The sequence below is a fragment of the Saprolegnia parasitica genome (assembly GCF_000151545.1).
Source record: "Saprolegnia parasitica CBS 223.65 unplaced genomic scaffold supercont2.43, whole genome shotgun sequence".
Classification (NCBI taxonomy): domain Eukaryota; phylum Oomycota; class Saprolegniomycetes; order Saprolegniales; family Saprolegniaceae; genus Saprolegnia; species Saprolegnia parasitica.
Window position 1 is genome coordinate 29,070 of NW_012156437.1, and position 16,032 is coordinate 45,101.

The 16,032-nt window shown below is 58.7% G+C and overlaps 7 protein-coding genes across 7 annotated transcripts; 2 read left to right on the forward strand and 5 right to left on the reverse strand.

Moving 5' to 3' along the window:
- Positions 1 to 344: 344 nt before the first annotated feature.
- SPRG_20628 (hypothetical protein) lies at positions 345 to 1,175 on the forward strand (the record flags this gene model as incomplete). Its single annotated transcript, XM_012348348.1, has 1 exon — positions 345 to 1,175. The coding sequence occupies one exon, from the start codon at positions 345 to 347 to the stop codon at positions 1,173 to 1,175; it is 831 nt and encodes a 276-aa protein (XP_012203738.1).
- A 297-nt stretch (positions 1,176 to 1,472) lies between these two features.
- Positions 1,473 to 2,351, reverse strand: SPRG_20629 (hypothetical protein; the record flags this gene model as incomplete). The annotated part of the gene is made up of 1 exon (XM_012348349.1): positions 1,473 to 2,351. One exon carries the CDS (start codon positions 2,349 to 2,351, stop codon positions 1,473 to 1,475), a length of 879 nt encoding a protein of 292 aa, XP_012203739.1.
- A 1,441-nt stretch (positions 2,352 to 3,792) lies between these two features.
- On the reverse strand, positions 3,793 to 4,604 carry SPRG_08729 (eukaryotic translation initiation factor 6). The gene has a single exon (XM_012348332.1). The coding sequence runs from the start codon at positions 4,575 to 4,577 to the stop codon at positions 3,840 to 3,842; it is 738 nt and encodes a 245-aa protein (XP_012203722.1). The 5' UTR covers positions 4,578 to 4,604; the 3' UTR covers positions 3,793 to 3,839.
- Positions 4,605 to 5,290: 686 nt separating this feature from the next.
- SPRG_20630 (hypothetical protein) lies at positions 5,291 to 6,547 on the reverse strand (the record flags this gene model as incomplete). Its single annotated transcript, XM_012348350.1, has 3 exons — positions 5,291 to 5,443; positions 5,493 to 5,715; positions 5,769 to 6,547. 3 exons carry the CDS (start codon positions 6,545 to 6,547, stop codon positions 5,291 to 5,293), a joined length of 1,155 nt encoding a protein of 384 aa, XP_012203740.1.
- A 612-nt stretch (positions 6,548 to 7,159) lies between these two features.
- Positions 7,160 to 8,836, forward strand: SPRG_20631 (hypothetical protein; the record flags this gene model as incomplete). Its single annotated transcript, XM_012348351.1, has 1 exon — positions 7,160 to 8,836. The coding sequence occupies one exon, from the start codon at positions 7,160 to 7,162 to the stop codon at positions 8,834 to 8,836; it is 1,677 nt and encodes a 558-aa protein (XP_012203741.1).
- Positions 8,837 to 9,849: 1,013 nt separating this feature from the next.
- On the reverse strand, positions 9,850 to 13,160 carry SPRG_08730 (calcium-translocating P-type ATPase). Its single transcript, XM_012348333.1, has one exon. The coding sequence runs from the start codon at positions 13,137 to 13,139 to the stop codon at positions 10,053 to 10,055; it is 3,087 nt and encodes a 1,028-aa protein (XP_012203723.1). The 5' UTR covers positions 13,140 to 13,160; the 3' UTR covers positions 9,850 to 10,052.
- A 1,677-nt stretch (positions 13,161 to 14,837) lies between these two features.
- Positions 14,838 to 16,022, reverse strand: SPRG_20632 (hypothetical protein; the record flags this gene model as incomplete). Its single annotated transcript, XM_012348352.1, has 1 exon — positions 14,838 to 16,022. One exon carries the CDS (start codon positions 16,020 to 16,022, stop codon positions 14,838 to 14,840), a length of 1,185 nt encoding a protein of 394 aa, XP_012203742.1.
- Positions 16,023 to 16,032: the final 10 nt, after the last annotated feature.

Sequence of the window (16,032 nt, forward strand, 5' to 3'; positions counted from 1 at the left end):
GGAACATCACTTGCTACCTTGCTTACCCGCTCGTATCGCTCGCACCAAGGCTGTTCTGACGAGCTACGGCTCGTCCAATTGCATGTCAATTCCAATGAACGCATGGCCGTGACAAGAACGCTTGTTGCCTTGCGTCATGCGCGCAAAAAGGCCACACCTGGTTTTGGGGCTCTTGGGTCCAATAACGTTGGCGTAGGCGGATGTGCCACAGCGTCCCTACCCAAAAGACGGGTCGCCAAGGCACAAATGCGCTGCATGCAAGCACCAGCTGTTTCCAAGGCCTCCTTCGTCTTGTTTCTTGGCTGCCATTTTCACTTCCTCCGCCCAGCGCGCAGCAGCAGACTATGCAACATCGACTCTTCCTATCAACGCTCTTGCTCGCGGCGCTGGACGTGGCCGCCCACGCGGGTTGCACGCCCTCCGAGAACGCAACGGATGCTAATACACCGCCGCCGCCGCGTGGCCAGCCAGAGATCATTGGCGGAGGCACCGTTCCGCGTGGCGACGACTTGTTCATGGCGGGCGTGCGCAAGAGCTCGTGGGGGCTCTCGATTTGCGGTGCTGCGCTCATTGCACCCACCTACGTCCTCACGGCAGGTCACTGCGTCGACGACTCGATCAACTACGTCGCTGTCGGCACACGCTACAACATTGGCGGCCTCGACGGCGAGCGCATCCGCATCAAGCGCAAGATCATGCACCCCGAGTACGTCGAGCTCTTTGACACGCCCTTCAATGACTGGGCCATCCTCGAGCTCGAGACGCCGTCGACGATCAAGCCAATCCGAGTCTCGTTCGACGACAGCCCCGTGGGCACGGTCGGCACAGTGCGTGGGTGGGGCCGCATCATGAACGGTGTCCTTGGCCCCCCGTCGCTCGTCCTCAAGCAAGTCGACGTCAAGATCTGGGACAATGACAAGTGCAACACGGCCATCCAAGCCGCGAGCAAGGGCACGTACCCGCATATCCGCAGCTCCAATGTCTGCGCTGGCGGTGTGAAGGGGGAAGACACGTGCCAAGGCGACTCGGGCGGCCCACTGACGATTTCGCAAAATGGCGAAGACGTTGTCGTTGGTGTCGTGAGCTGGGGCTACGAGTGCGGGCTCGCAAACACCCCGGGTGTCTACGCGCGCTTGTCGACGGCCAAGGCGTTCATTTCGCCCTTCTTGGTCTAACGACACATCGGCGGTTTTTGCCAAGCGTATCGTCGTGTTAACCCTAACAAACCAGATAGTAAAGACATATGGTGCTCCACCCAACTAGGAACCGCAGCTCGCCCAAAAGCGACATCATGTAGGAAGGCGATGCTCTTACTATGCGAGTGCACTTCTAGGGTGTGTAACAACCACCAGTTTCGCGACCACTGCGATATTGTAAGACGAGATCCCAGCAAACACGCATTAGATAAGCTTGGTACTTGTACGACATGGGATCGCTACACGAGATGGAGATGGGCACATCGCATCCATCTTTCACTGCTTTTCGTACGCGTATGCCGGTTGTGCCGAGCCATAGAGCGGCGGCGCCGACGGCGGCGGCAACGACGGGCCTTGGCCGTGGCAGTAGACGACGCCCGATGCTGTAAAGTACTCGCACAAGAACGCTTTCGTTGTCGCACGGAGCGCCATGGCGCAGACGTGCATCCACACGCACGTGAGGTAGAGTAAGACAACCCCAAAGACAGCGACTTGGGGCCAGTCGCTCTCGGCCAGCGGAAAGGTCTCGATCACGCCATGCGTGCGCAGCGTGCCGTGCTTAAAGCGCAGCGCCAAGAGGTCCTTGTGGTCCACGAAGAAGTCGTAGTGGAACGGAAAGGCAAAGCAGGCGCTAACGACGGCCAGTAGCCCAAGCGACGAGACGCTCGCGAGTAGCGTGAGGGGGCACTTGACCAACACAAAGTAAAACATGCCAAGAAACGACTCTTGCGAGAAGAGCTGCGTGAGGCCCGGCGACAGCCTCTGGCCCGCAAACCGGAACGGCCCCTGGCGCGGCATGTGGAACGTATCGAGAATGCGGTCGCCGCGCGGCGCGACGCAGTTGTAGAGCGATACGTCGACTTTTGCAAGCGACAACATCAAGTAGAGCACGCCTTGCAGCACGAGGACGCCAAAGCAGCAGAGCGGAAGGAGGCCAAGGCCCAGCGCCGTGCCGGCAACGACGGCGACGGCGGCGGCGACCGCGAAGAGCAAGTTGAACGCATGGTACGGCACAAGCAGCACAGTCACGAGCTGGAACGGGCTGCCAAGGAGGCGAAACACGTGGTCCGTGAACGAGTCGTCGTCAACCTCGCGCACGAGCGAGGCGGTCGGGACCGCGACCAGCGGCGTAGCTTCGTACGACGTCGTGTACATGCTGCGTGGCGATCGGCAAGTGGCATATCGCAGCCAGTGTCCATGACATCCGGAAAAAGGACGCAAATCCGGATAAAGAACCCAAGTGCAAGGTGGGCACTTGGCGAATGTATGATGCCAGGATCTACTATCATCACGCGCTTCTCGACGGTAGTGTCTCGGGCGACTCGGTCAGCTGCGGGGTGGAATGATATCGCACCGCAGCGCGCCGAGACAGGACGAGTTGCCGTTTTCGGTGGTTTGATGCAAGGTGATCTTCCTTTTGATCGCTCGTCGACGACGATCGAGGCGATCGAGAAGGAGCTGCGACAAGGAAAAGTGCACCGAGACGGAGCTGATGGTATTGTCTTGGCGACAAGCCTCAGAAAACCGATTACAACCGAGAGGTACCCTACTATTAAGAACGGCGAAAGGCCTCGAGAGAGACCTCAACCAAGTCGGTTGCCATTGATGGACGAGCAAATTTGAGGGCACACGAGTACAATGTGGCCGTGACCCAACGCAAGGAGGTTTGCCGTGTGAGGGACACGCAACTACGATCGACGCGCTTCCCTAGCCTCGCTCGCTTTTCTCGACAAGACGTCATCCAAGTAAAAGCCACAGACATGTTCGTTCTAACGTTAACCGCATGTCCATGAGCAAGCAATCATAACGTGCATCTTATGCTGCATGCATACCTATTCGTCGCGAAAGCGGCGACAACGCTACATGAGCAACAGCACAAGCTTGCTCAATTCTCGTTGGCCTTTCTTTCTCTTTGGCACAATGGTCGAGACGCTTCTACGGAAGTACAGAGAACCTCCACGACGACCGAGCATGGTGCTAACGCAGCGTGCACTCTGCACACAGCGTCTCAACGCGGTCGCTTGACGTCCACATAGGCCGCTCATCGACCATGTCGCCCGGATGCAACACACAACCACACCTGCTGCAGCGCCGTCTCCTCGCGCCAAGACTTCGTCTCGACGGACAAGTGCTGCCAGACATCACGTACAAAGTGGTGCATAGGTCTGGGCGACGCGGGCTCTGCTACAGGCGGCGGTGATGATGGGCTGTTGTTTTAGTGGTGCGCAGACCTGCTTCTTGGGTCATCTTGCTTGCCTCGCTCGTCTTGGCATTGGCCAAGTCGACAGCAGAGCGTTTCCGGCGACTGGTGCAGAGCTTTCAAGTTCCCGCCATCTTGGGCATCTATTTTCGCCTCACTTTTCCAAAAGCACCATCACACAACTGCAAAAGAGAGATGCCGGTCGAGACGGTGTGGGGCACGCTGGGTGCCCTCGGTGGGATCGCGCTTGTCGGGTACATCATTGCGCTCCTGCGCCGGCGCGTCTACGTCACGTACTGGGAGCCGGAAGACCCGCTGCACAAGGAGCTTGCGAGTATTGCGCCCACGTACGGCGTCCACCCGACGATGGTTCTCACCAACACATAAGGAGACAACTCGAGAGCGCAGCGCGTCGTTGGTTTCTATTAAATTTAATCGGGTAATTAAGTCATCGAGTCGATCAAAGCCGACCGCATCGAGCCCGCAATCGCGTTCGGCTGCGCGTTCTGGAGCTTGAAAATGCTTTCGACAACCGAGATTTCCGTCGACGTCGTGTCGAGGCCCGTGAACGCCGTCCAGTCGTTCACGACCATGCCGGCGCCAAGGACGTCCGAACCGCGGTTGACCGTACCAGCGACCACCGGCACCTGGAGCAGCGACGAGAGTTCTTCCTGGTCGTCGACCGTCGTGCGCGGGTGCACGAGGCAGCCCTGGTTGCTCAAGACCGAGTACGAGCCGACGAGCGCGTTGCCGGCAATCGTCTGGCGGAAGACCTCGACGCCGAGCGTGTCGGCAATGATCTCTTCCGTCTCGCGATCCAAGTCCGTGTGGACAAGGGCCACGTGGTCGTTGCACGCAACAACGTTGCCAAGCGCCGAGAGGCGCTCTTCGACACGCTGGACGACGACCGAGTCGGGCAGCGCGTTACGGATGTGCTGCATCTCTTGGTCGGTCGTGCCGTTGGGGAGGAGGAGGCCGTTCTTGTTGCCGACAGCGACGCGGCCGACGAAGCGGCAGCCCGCAATCGAGCAGTGGATGACCGGGACGTGGTCGGCGAGCTCGGCTTCAAAGACCGAGTAAAAGTTCTCCGAGCCGCCAATGCAGACGAGCGCATACGCGTTCGTGAGCTTGGAGAAGACGCCGATTTCGTTCGAGTTTTCAAATTGGCAGCGAATCGCCATGGCTAAGTTCTTGGTTGCAAAATGCAAAGTGGGAAGGACTGGCTACGGCCGTAAGGTACTTGATTGGACAAAACTATGCGACCTACATTCTGTCTCTCGAGTCGATTTGTATTGTATTGCTTACAAATCGCAAGGTATTTTTATATCCATGACAACCGGATCGGCGAAAACGTGTTTAAAACGTGTTGGAAACACGGCAGAGGCAAGCGATCTTTCGGGGCACATTCCCGCGAAGACGGACGCCACCGCCGGCAGTCGTGCTTGACGACGCAATGGCGACATGATAGACAATATCTTCCACTTTACGATGTGAGAGATGCGTGTCGTCTTAAACCGGACCACGCGACGAGGACCGCGACGTCGAGCGATCAAAGGAGGATGGAGGAGTGGTGTTTTATGGCGGGAGTGAGTGATGGTGCTACACCCCACGAGGCAAGTTGCTGCACGGACGCCCACGGAGTCTTCCTTGCACCTTCTTCATGGGCCTGAGAAGGATCAATGCACAAGCCAGCGCCACCGGTCGATCCCAATGTAAGGCATGTCCTGACGCGGGATGACACGAGTGGACGCGTCGTTGCCACACCACTTGGCCCGTGCTGCAGAAAGTGCACGAGCGAGATGCCACCGAGGTGTACGTGGATGCTACGTTCCTTTGCAATGCACAAGACTGGTATGGTATCGAAAACATAGGCGTTGGATCGAGGCTTGGTGTTCTACCCTACGATCGCGACGCGCTCAAAGAGGGCTCTCCACTTGGCTTCCTTCTTCGCGTCGGCCTCCAAAAGCGCGAGCTGGTCCGCTTCGAAGTTTTCCAGGCACCGCCGATACGTGGCAAAGTCGTACTTGGTGTACATCTCGAGCACACTCTAGACACGGTGCATCAGCATGCTCGAAGGCAACGATAGAAGGATGTACCCGGGCGAGGCCGCGCACGGTGAGGTTCCAATGGAGCTTGAAGGCCTTGAAGAGCGCGGGAAACAAGATCGGCAAGAGTTCCCGCGCGTGGTCTTGGTTGAGCACCGAGTGGTTGATCAAGTACGGGTTGTTCCAGAGAAATAGCGACCGCTCCGCGACCTGAAAGTGGTCGCACTGGAGGCACTTGGCGACGACCGACGTGATCTGGCGCTTCTCACACGTGCTGAGCTCTTCGATTGGCGTCAACTCGAGCGTTTCTTCGAGCGTGTTTAAAACAAAATCTGCTTGGACGTCGCTTGCCATGGCCAAAACTTGAGCGTGTGCGATAGAATCGTGTGGACCGTCGTTGGGTCCTTCTCCAAATACATGCTGAGGCAGAGGAGCAGCGCTTGGTGGTACGTCGGTAAGCTCGTGGGCTTGAGGAGCGGGAGCAGGTGCTTGGTCATAAAAAGCGCGTGGTCGGGCAGCAGCGGCGTGGCAAAACCCTTGACGATGCTAGCAAACACCTCGAGGAGCTCGCCAATCCCAAACGGAAAGCTCGGTGGGTCGTCGACAAACTGCAGAAAAATGTGACCGACCGTCTGCCGAAACGATGCGCGGAGGCTCTTGAACTTGGCGTAGAGCTTGTGGAGGAGCGTCGCAACAACGAGGCGCTCGTCCGGGTCCTCGCTGCGCAAAAGCCCGAGCAGCTGTGAACAAAACAACGGCGTGATGTACCGCTTCGCCAGTCGTGGCGCAATCGGCGCGCGGATGACGTACGTAAGAATCGAGTACGCTGGCTGGAGATGCACCCACGCAATATCCTTCTCGGGCATGTCTTGGTCCGGATCAAAGTCGGCGCGCGGCGGGCGCAGCGCGCGAAAGAGGTTGAGCTGCAGCATGTGCATCACATGCGGCATCGACGTCTCGGTCAAGAGCGAGACGGCCTTCGCCTCGTCCTGGAGGAGGCTCACGAGGTCCTCGAGCACCTTGGTCTTGGCCGCCACCTTGTCGGGCGCGGACCCGTCGTACGGCGTCGCGATCGCGGCCGCGCAGACCTTGCCCACAAACGTCATGCTCCAAGAATGTCAAAAACATTGAACTCTGCCGCCAACACACACTCTGTTTCTCTTGGTCGTTGTATGGCGTCACCTCGCCATACAAACATCAAGAGAGAGAAAGGACAGGCGGTTCTGTTGCAGGCCGTGATGCCCATGGTCAAGTGCAAGTACCTTGGTACCTTGGCGGCCGCTTTGCGATTGCTAACCAAGAACTTTGGCGAAACGTCAAGGCGAGAAGCAAGCAAGAACACTGGGATTTGGTGTGGTGTTGAAGAGACCACAGTCGTGCGGCGTCCTCCTACGCTCGAGTGCGCACAAGCAGATGCCGCGAACGTTCAAGTAGATTCGCTTCTCGATTCTCCTTGTCAGCGCTGCGGTTGAAAGCACGACCCAGCAACATCTATATTACCAAGGCCATTGTGTATGCCTTGATACTACCAAGACCATAAATACCCTTGATGGCCTTGCTAATACCAACAAGAGAACCTGCGATCCGTTTGGCCGAATCCACTGGATCATGGGTACGCTGCTGCGAGAATTTTGGCTGCATCTCGACGCTGTAGACAGGCGCTGCATGGACAAAAGAAGTATCTATCTGAACTAAACTCCGTCGAAACGGTCGTTGGCATGGGCCTGCGCGGGTGGTTTGCGTCGTGCTTTGGCGGCGACACTCGAGTCCGTCCGCAGTCGGTCGCTGTCTACTACGGTTCCGAGTCGGGCGGGACGAAAGCACTGGCGCTGCGCCTCGGACGGCTTGGTGCGGCGCGTGCGATCTCGATCACGGTCCACGGGCTCGAGACGTTTGACGCGCGGCAGCTCGTCGGCGGCCGGCGCTACATCTTTATGACGGCCTCGTACGGAACCGGCGGCCCCACGACGAACGCGAATTCGTTCTTCCAGTGGCTCAAGACGTCGAGCGCGCCGATCACGATCGAGTTTTGCGTCTTTGGCGTCGGCAGCTCGATTTACGCCGACTCGTACAACGGAATGGGCAAGGCCGTCGACGCCCAGCTCGCCGCGCGTGGCGGTCACCGCTTCTACGCGCTCGGACTCGGTGATTCGTTCAACGACTTGGAGCGTGACTTCCTGACATGGGAAGGTGGGCTCTGGGCAGCACTGGCAACCACCCCCGTAGCATCCACTGCCCCGACCCTGAAATCGCCATTCCAGCTCCATCGCACCAAGCCCGACACCGCGCCGTTGGCACCCAGCGCCACACCGCCGTGCGTGCCGCTGCACTGGACATCGCTCACGTACCATCCCAACGCTGGCGTTGTTGTCGCGACGGTTGCCTTGGGTGACACGACTGCGCGGGCCCGGGGCACAGACCACCTGGTCGTCTACCCGTGCAACCCCGATGGCGTTGTCGAGAGTCTAGCGCGCCGTTGCAATGCGTCGCTCGACCACTACGTGACGTACACTGGCGACGATGCCCCGTTTCGTACACCGGCGACGGTTCGGTCCGTGCTCACGCATGAGGTCGACTGCCAAAGCATTTCGCGCAGCCTCCTATCGGGTCTGGCGCCGTGGGCCACCGACGACGGCGAGCGGTCGCAACTCGCTCACCTTGGGTCCCTCGACGGCGCAACAGCGTACGCTGACCTGCCCCACTACACGGTGATGGGCGTGCTCACGCAATTTGCGTCCACGCAGCTCTCCCTCGTCGACCTCCTGCCGCTACTGTCGCCCATGGCGCCACGGAGCTATACGATCGCGTCGCACACGCTGGAGGCGCCCACCTTGGACCTCGTCATCGCAGTGCCGCCGCCATCGTCCGATGCCACTTTGCACTTTGGCGTCATGGCGACATACCTGCATGCGCTCGGGTCTCTCGGACCCGACGCGGTAGTGCCGCTGCGCGGCTACACCAAGCCGTCGACGTATAGCTTTCCAACGGACGTGTCGCGACCGCTGCTTATGATCGCCGCGGGCTCGGGCATCGCACCAATGCGGGCGCTATGGCAGCAACGACCTGCCACCTGCGGCCCGATGCACCTCTTTTTCGGGTGCCGCACGTCATCCGCGCGGCTCTTTGAGGACGAATTGCTGCAGCGCGGCGTGCAGACCCACTATGCCTACTCGCGCGACGCGTCGGCGGGTCCCACCATGTACGTACAAGACATGGTCGCGAGCCAAATGGCGTGGGTCCAGGTAGCCATTTTGGAAGAGGACGCGAGTGTGTTTGTCTGCGGCCGCCAGCGCATGGTGTCCCAAGTCCGCGATGTCCTCCAGCGACACCTCTCGGCCGAGCAGTGGACATCCTTTGCGCATTCTCCGCGCTACCAAGAAGAAGTGTTTGGATAGCGAAAACGAAGCGTATGTCACCTACAATGCACGACGATTTCGCGAGGGGTAGGTGTATACGGACAGATCATATGTTTTACGACATATCCACCACATATTGTCCACAGCCATCCGAACAAGGCATCGACATGTAAATGCCCTTTCTTGGATTGTCTTCGTGGTCACCAAAGCGAGCTCGCGGCGATTCTCTTTTGTCCATGGCCTGTCCGGACACTTGGACCTTGTATCTCGTCGAAAGATCTGCCCATTCGGTGTCGGTGTTCATTTTCCGTTGTCCACAACGCTACTGGATTCACCGTCGATCGACGATGCACAAGCCGGTCGAGTGGTGCGCATCGTTTCTCGTACGCGTCGTCATCACCAGCTTACCCAAGTGCTTGCCATCGCTGCCCCGGGCCTGCGCAGCTGCTGGAGCTCGCGCCGAATGCCACGCCGACGTACCGCTTTCACTCGGTCAAGCGTCCGTCCTTGTGTTTCCAGCTCGAAAGTGGCGCCGGTGGTCGCCGCAACGGCGACCGATGCGTTCTCGGGCCGACAAAGACGACGCACTGTCCGGCCCAAGCGTGGAGCATTCATGGGCTAGTGATAGTGCTGGCCAAGGACACATTCAAGTGCCTCAAGCACGGCAGCGCGACGTTCAACGGCAACGCGTGCCACGTTTGGGATATTGCGCGCAGTTCTCGAGGGGCCAACCACGAGTGGCTTTACGATGGTAAGCTTTTCGGTCGGTCCAGGACCCGAGCAAGTACATTCGCGTCTCAAGCGCGGGCGACGACGACAGTTGCCATCTCTGGGATATTGTCTACGACCGCCCATGCCCATCGCAAGAGTGCACGCTTGTGCCCGACAAGCCCAACTGCGTCGACTAGGATCTACGTCGAGTCGACTTAATCGAGGTAAAGACAAACGTCCAACAATGTAGTAAGTTCGATTGTCTTTGTGTTGTTGGATATGTTGTTGGCCAAGATTCTATCCAATTAAACCATCGACGGTTTCAGAGGTCATGACGTGGCAGCACGGCGGGGTGGTTTTCATGAGGCCTCTTGCCGAAGTTGCCGACGTTGCACTGCTACTGTACGTCGTGCGTGGTCCAGATGTCATGTGACTTCGTGCATAGACATGTATTGTTTAAGTTGTTTTATCCAAAAGAGACATGTGCACGGGAGACGACGACCGACACTGAGAACGCAACCACGCAAGAATTGCTGGTTGGCTGTTATCGGTGGAAGCGAAGCGCGGTCGTCGGGGCCTTGCGGACAAAGCCAAACGACTTGGGAAGGTGGTGCGAGTGGATGCGGCGGAGGCAAAAGCCGATCGGCAAGCTCAGCGCGCCAAGGCCGAGGCACACAAACCACTGCGAGACGCTCAACGGCGCGCACTCGAAGACGCTGCCGCCAAACTGCACAATGAGCACTTGGAGCACGACTTGGATGACCGAGATGCCGAGGTACAGCTTGTTGGCGAAAAAGCCGTCCATGATGTTGGCCTCGTCGTGAATGCAGCGCGCGTTGATCTCGTTGAAGAGCTGGAGGAAGACGAACGTGTTGAAGACCATCGTGTAGTGCTGGGACGGGTCGGCCGTCACAATTTCGTACTTGCGGCCCGACGGAATGTCAAGCAGCTTCTCGCCCTTGAACGTCAGCGTCAGAAGCACCGCGAGCTGGAAGAGCGCTTGGCCCACAATGTGCTTGGTCATCTTCTTGGAGATGAGCGCCTTTGTCTTGGGGTACGGCTTGCGCTCGAGCATCGCGTCCGTGGGGATCCCAGTCGCCAGCGCGAGCGATGCAAACGTGTTCATGATCAAGTTGACCCAGAGAAGCTGGATCGCGGTCAGCGGCGTCTCTTCGAGGACGACGGCGCCAATGACGCAGAGCGTGATCGCGGTGACCGTGACCGTGAGCTGAAACTGGAGAAACTTGGAGACCGAATCGTAGACGTTGCGGCCCCACTTGACCGCGTTCACAATCGACTTGAAGTTGTCGTCCATGAGAATGATATCCGAGGCGTCTTTCGAGACGGCCGTGCCGCAAATGCCCATGGCGAAGCCGACGTTGGCCTTCTTGAGCGCCGGCGCGTCGTTGGTGCCATCGCCCGTGACCGCCACGACCTGCGGCCCATGAATCGTCGACTGCATCATGCCCGAGACGAGCGTGTACTTATCCTGGGGCGACGACCGCGCGAGGACGCGGAGGTTGGGCCAGATCGCATCGAACGCATCTTGCTTGATGTTGCCGCGGGCGTCGAGGACGGCCGCGCGGAACGTCGCACCTTCCATGACGATAGCGTCCGGGTCGTCGGCCGGGAGGATCCCGCACTTGGACGCGATCGACCTGGCCGTGTCAATGTTGTCACCGGTGACCATGCGCACGACGATGCCGGCTTGGTTGCATTGACGGATGGCGCCAGGGACTTCCGGACGAAGCGGGTCTTCAATGCCGACGATCGCAATGCACGTCAAGTTGGACTCGAGCTGCGCCTCGGGCATGGCCGCAACCACATCGTACGGCGCGTCGACGTCCTTGAAGGCGAGGCAGAGCGTGCGGAGACCGTTCTTGGCAAACGACGAGATGCTCGCCAAGTGGCTCGTGGTATCGTTCAGTGCGATCGACGAGCCGTCTTCAAGGAGCTGCGAGTCGCAGAGACCGAGGACAATCTCGCTCGCGCCCTTGGTGAAGACGCGGGTAGTCGTCGCTGACAACGGCAGCACGATCGACATGCGCTTCTTGGCCGAGCTGAACGGCAGCCAGTGGCAGACGCTGCCAAAGTCCTTGCGCAGCGCCGCGTACGACGGCGCGCCGAGCTGCGACGCGAACATCAGAAGCGCGCACTCGGTCTTGTTGCCCGTGTGGGCACGCTCGGGCCCGATCAACTCGGCGGTCGAGTTCAAGCACATGGCGTGCACGAGGCGCTCGCGCGTCGACGGCGCCAACGTGATCGTATCCAAGTCGGACGCCGGCGCAAACGTGGTCTGGCCAATGCGGCACTGCATGACGGTCATCTTGTTGGTGGTGAGCGTGCCCGTCTTGTCCGAGCAAATGGTCGTCGCCGACCCCATCGTCTCGCATGCACTCAAATGACGCACGAGGTTGTTGTCGGCAAGCATCTTCTTGACCGAGAACGCAAGCGAGATCGTCACAGCGAGCGGGAGGCCTTCAGGGATCGAGACGACGAGCACCGAGACGCCAACAATGAAAAAGTGCAGAAACTCCTTGAGGTCGTCGGTCGACCACGCGGCTTCCTGAACACCAAACTTTTCGATCGAGTAGCGCGTGACGAGTGCAAGGACGACAAAGGTCGAGACGGTAAAGCCGAACTTGCCGAGGAAGAGCGTGAGTTTGTCCAGCTTGCCTTGGAGCGGCGAGACGCTGTCATTCTTGGACGACGTCGGGGCGTTGGCCGCCAACTTGGCGTCTTGGAGGCTGCTGCGCGGCGTCGAGAGCTGCATGTACGCATTGCCGCTGGTCTCGACGACAATCTCGGGTGCTTCCTTGACCGGCGTGGCCTTGCCCATGACGAGCGACGAGATCATGCCGGCTTGGGACGACGCGCCGACGCAGAGCACAAGCATCGTCCCCATGCCTTCCATGACTTTGGTACCCGAGAAGAGAAACGGCGCATTGATCTTGTCCTTGAGCATCAAGAACGACTCGCCGGTCATGGCGCTCTCGTCGAGCTTGAGGTCCGACGAGGCGAGCACGAGACCGTCCGCCGGAAGGATGTCGCCGACGTCGAGCCGCACGATGTCACCCACAACCAAGTCAAACTTGCCAACTTCAGATGGCTCGCCGTCGCGGATGACCTTGATCTTCTCGTCGTCCTTGACCGCGTTCAGGGCGCGGAACTGCTTGTCCTTTTGGTAGTTGTTGAGCGCCGTGACCATGACGACGATCGTGACGGCCAGCAGAATCGAGAAGCCTTCGATCCACGCCGTGCCCGCGCTGCCGCCGGCGAGCGCGCGCGTCGCGGTGGCGTTGCGCAGGACCTTCTCTTTATGGCCGACCGTGAAGCCGAGCACGAGCGAGAGGACGCCGGCGCCCGTGAGCACGATGATCGTGAGGTCCTGGAACGCATGCCACATGAGCGCGAGGAGCGTCGCGGGCTTGGACGGCTCAATGTAGTTTTTGCCATAGGTCTCTTGGCGCTTCTGGAGGTCGGCAACGTCGGCGCTAAAGAGGCCAGCATCGAGCGAGACGTTGAGCGCATACGCGATGCCATCGGCGCCGCCGAGGGCCGCCACCGCGTCCTTGGCCTTCTCCTTGGGCGTCTCGACGAGCCGGATGAGGTCGCCGGGCAGGAGATGCATTGGACGATGGAAAATGAAAACTGATTCGTATGGGAGTTGGTCGACATGGCCCGTGTGTATGGTGGAAATATATACGATGTTAGAGAATATGTATTCGGACAGGATATGGATATGTATACTATTTGCTACAGGATTCATAATATAAGGTAAAAATAATGCTTTTTATTTTACGATATTTGTTGAGCTTGCAATGAAGAAGGCTATGAAAGGTCAAAGGTTTCGGCCGGCATAGAAGGTCAGTGTGGATAGGCTCGCCATAGCAGCTGGACCTCGAATACCCGGCGTATACAGATTGCAAGAGCACTCGGGACAGATCAGGACAGCTCCCTCCCACGCCTCGTGCCAGTTGGGTCGGTGTGTCGCAAGCGCCATGAACATTCGATCGAAGGAATATCTAAGTTAGCTTGAGAAGCCATGCGACACGCGAGGTGCACAATGTATCCAAGCCGCCCAGATGTGCAGATGTGGGGATCGTCGTCTCGACGCAACCACTTTCAGGACGTTTTTTAAGCTCTGTCAAGGCGCAAGGCCTGCACCTGACGTACTGGTATATGTAGCCGTGTAGGGTCTATGCAGGCGCCGTTCCCATAGAAATGAGCGGTACGGTCATCATAGCGTCGACAACACGGCCACACGTCATGGATTTGGATCGATTTTAAAATTACACGAAAAAGCGCACGTCGCACCCGGCGAGCACCCGCCGGAAGCTTCGTTCGTCGCAAGAAGGAACGCCACGAAATCGATCTTCCTCAATCAAGACCGAACTACTTGGGGGCAACCACCGTGTTGGAGTCCGCCATGCCAGTGGTGGGCGAGGCGGGTTGGCTATTTGACTGACACTATCAATTTAGCTTGCTCTGCGCCTCGATCTAGGATTGTATCGTGTGCGATCTTGAAATCGGCCTTCTCGTTCGCTTGCGCAGAAAACCTTTTCCATTTCTTGGAAACAGCCCGAACGTGCATGGTAAAACTTATCGAGCCTAGTATGATGAATAATATGTACACTGCACTCGAATTAAACAACCAGGGATATGTACGACCACCATGGTCGGTGAAGACGCGAGAAAAGAGGGCGGATCATGAGGCCGGACAGTGGGGCCGTAGGGCGGACTGGCACTGGACGCGGCGGAACATGTGACCACTCCACCTCGTTCGCACATCATCAAATACCATCTATACATACGCCCATACACATATATGAATATCTGCGAATCTATTGCTACCATATGTGGGATCCTACTGTACGGAATTCTTGCCTCATCCGTTGCTTGCTGCGACGTGCATGTGTGCATGCTGTCGAGCTGTGCTTGATGGTAGTTCAGACGGGTGCATTTGACGTTTAACCCTAACTAATGAGCCGTTTCATCGCGCTTCTTCCTTGTGTTCTTTGTGGCACATGCCGAGCGTTGCCTTATTATGGTGACCGTCTTCAGTGACATTCGTGTCCGGATGGGGTGTGCTTGATGGTCCCGATGCCAACGGCAATGGGAAAGAGAAGAAAGGGACAATATCTACGGGGCTCGAACCCCGCACCTCCTGCATGTGAAACAGGTCGACTCAGTGCCACTTGCATCTTACCACTTGTGACGGCGGAGGATACTCCTGATGCGGGCAAATACACTGGCAGATACGCATTAGATTCTGTGGTTTACCCTTCTTGCACGTCGGTGATCGGGCAACAAGACCGCCTTGCGACGACTAACACGGCACGAGCGTCCACTCCTGCGCCGCGTACGGTCCGTCGACGGCGTCCCACAAGTGGCACACCACGCCGTTCGACGGCTCGCTGCGGCCGCTCTTGAGGTGAATGCACTTGGTCGGGCACTTGACCGAGCGAAGCAGCTTGCCGTCAAAGCGCCACTCCTGCGCCGGGTACGAGCCGGGCTGGATGTCCCAGAGGTGGCAGGCGTCGCCGTTGCCGGACGGTGCCGTTCCGCTCTTCAGATGGATGCACTTGGTCGGGTCCTTGGCCGACTTGATGAGCGCGCCATCAAAGATCCAAGTCTGTGCTTCGTACGACCTCGGAATGGTATCCCAGAGATGGCAGACGTCGCCGTTGAACGCGGTGTCAGCCTCGCCGCTCTGCAGATGAATGCATTTCGCGGGGCACTTGACCGACTGAATTCGGAACCGGCGCTTCGGCAGCGGCTCGCAGCCAAAGAAAGCAAGCGACACACCGCTGGCGCGCAGCTGCTGGAGCGTCTCGAAGAGCGACTTGGCCTTCAATTTTGGCATCGCGCCGAGCTCGAGCAGCTCGTCGGCGGTCTCGCAGCACGAAAGTGCGTGGCCGTTGATCTCGTGCATCAGAAACATATCCTTGTGCTTTGTAAACTCGAGCGCCGAGAGGAGTTGGTAGACTTGGGCGCAGTTGAGCGACCGGAGCGGCACGACGTCGGTGGCGGCCATCGCCGTCGGGAGGTACACGACGTTCCACTCCTGCATCGGATACGCTCCATCTTGGACGTCCCAGAGGTGGCACTTGTCACCGTCAAAGCCGCTGCCGTCCTTGAGGTGGATGCACTTGGTTGGATCCTTCGCCGACCGAATGAGCTTCCCGTCAAGGAGCCACTCCTGCGCCGGGTACGACCCGGACTGGATGTCCCAGAGGTGGCACACATCGCCGTTGAACGTCGGCCCCGACCCGCTCTGGAGATGAATGCACTTGGTCGGGTCCTTCATCGACCGCAGGAGCTTGCGGTCATAGAACCACTCTTGAGCTGCATACGTGCCCGGCATCGTCGTCCAGAGGTGGCAGACGTCGCCGTTCTCGCTTCGGCCGGTGCCGCTCTGCAGGTGGATGCAGCGCGATGGACTCGCCGCTGACTGCAGAAGAAAGGGCACCGGGCGCGGCGTCGCCAGTACGACGTCACCGAGCTTGTCCATTTGGCAGCAA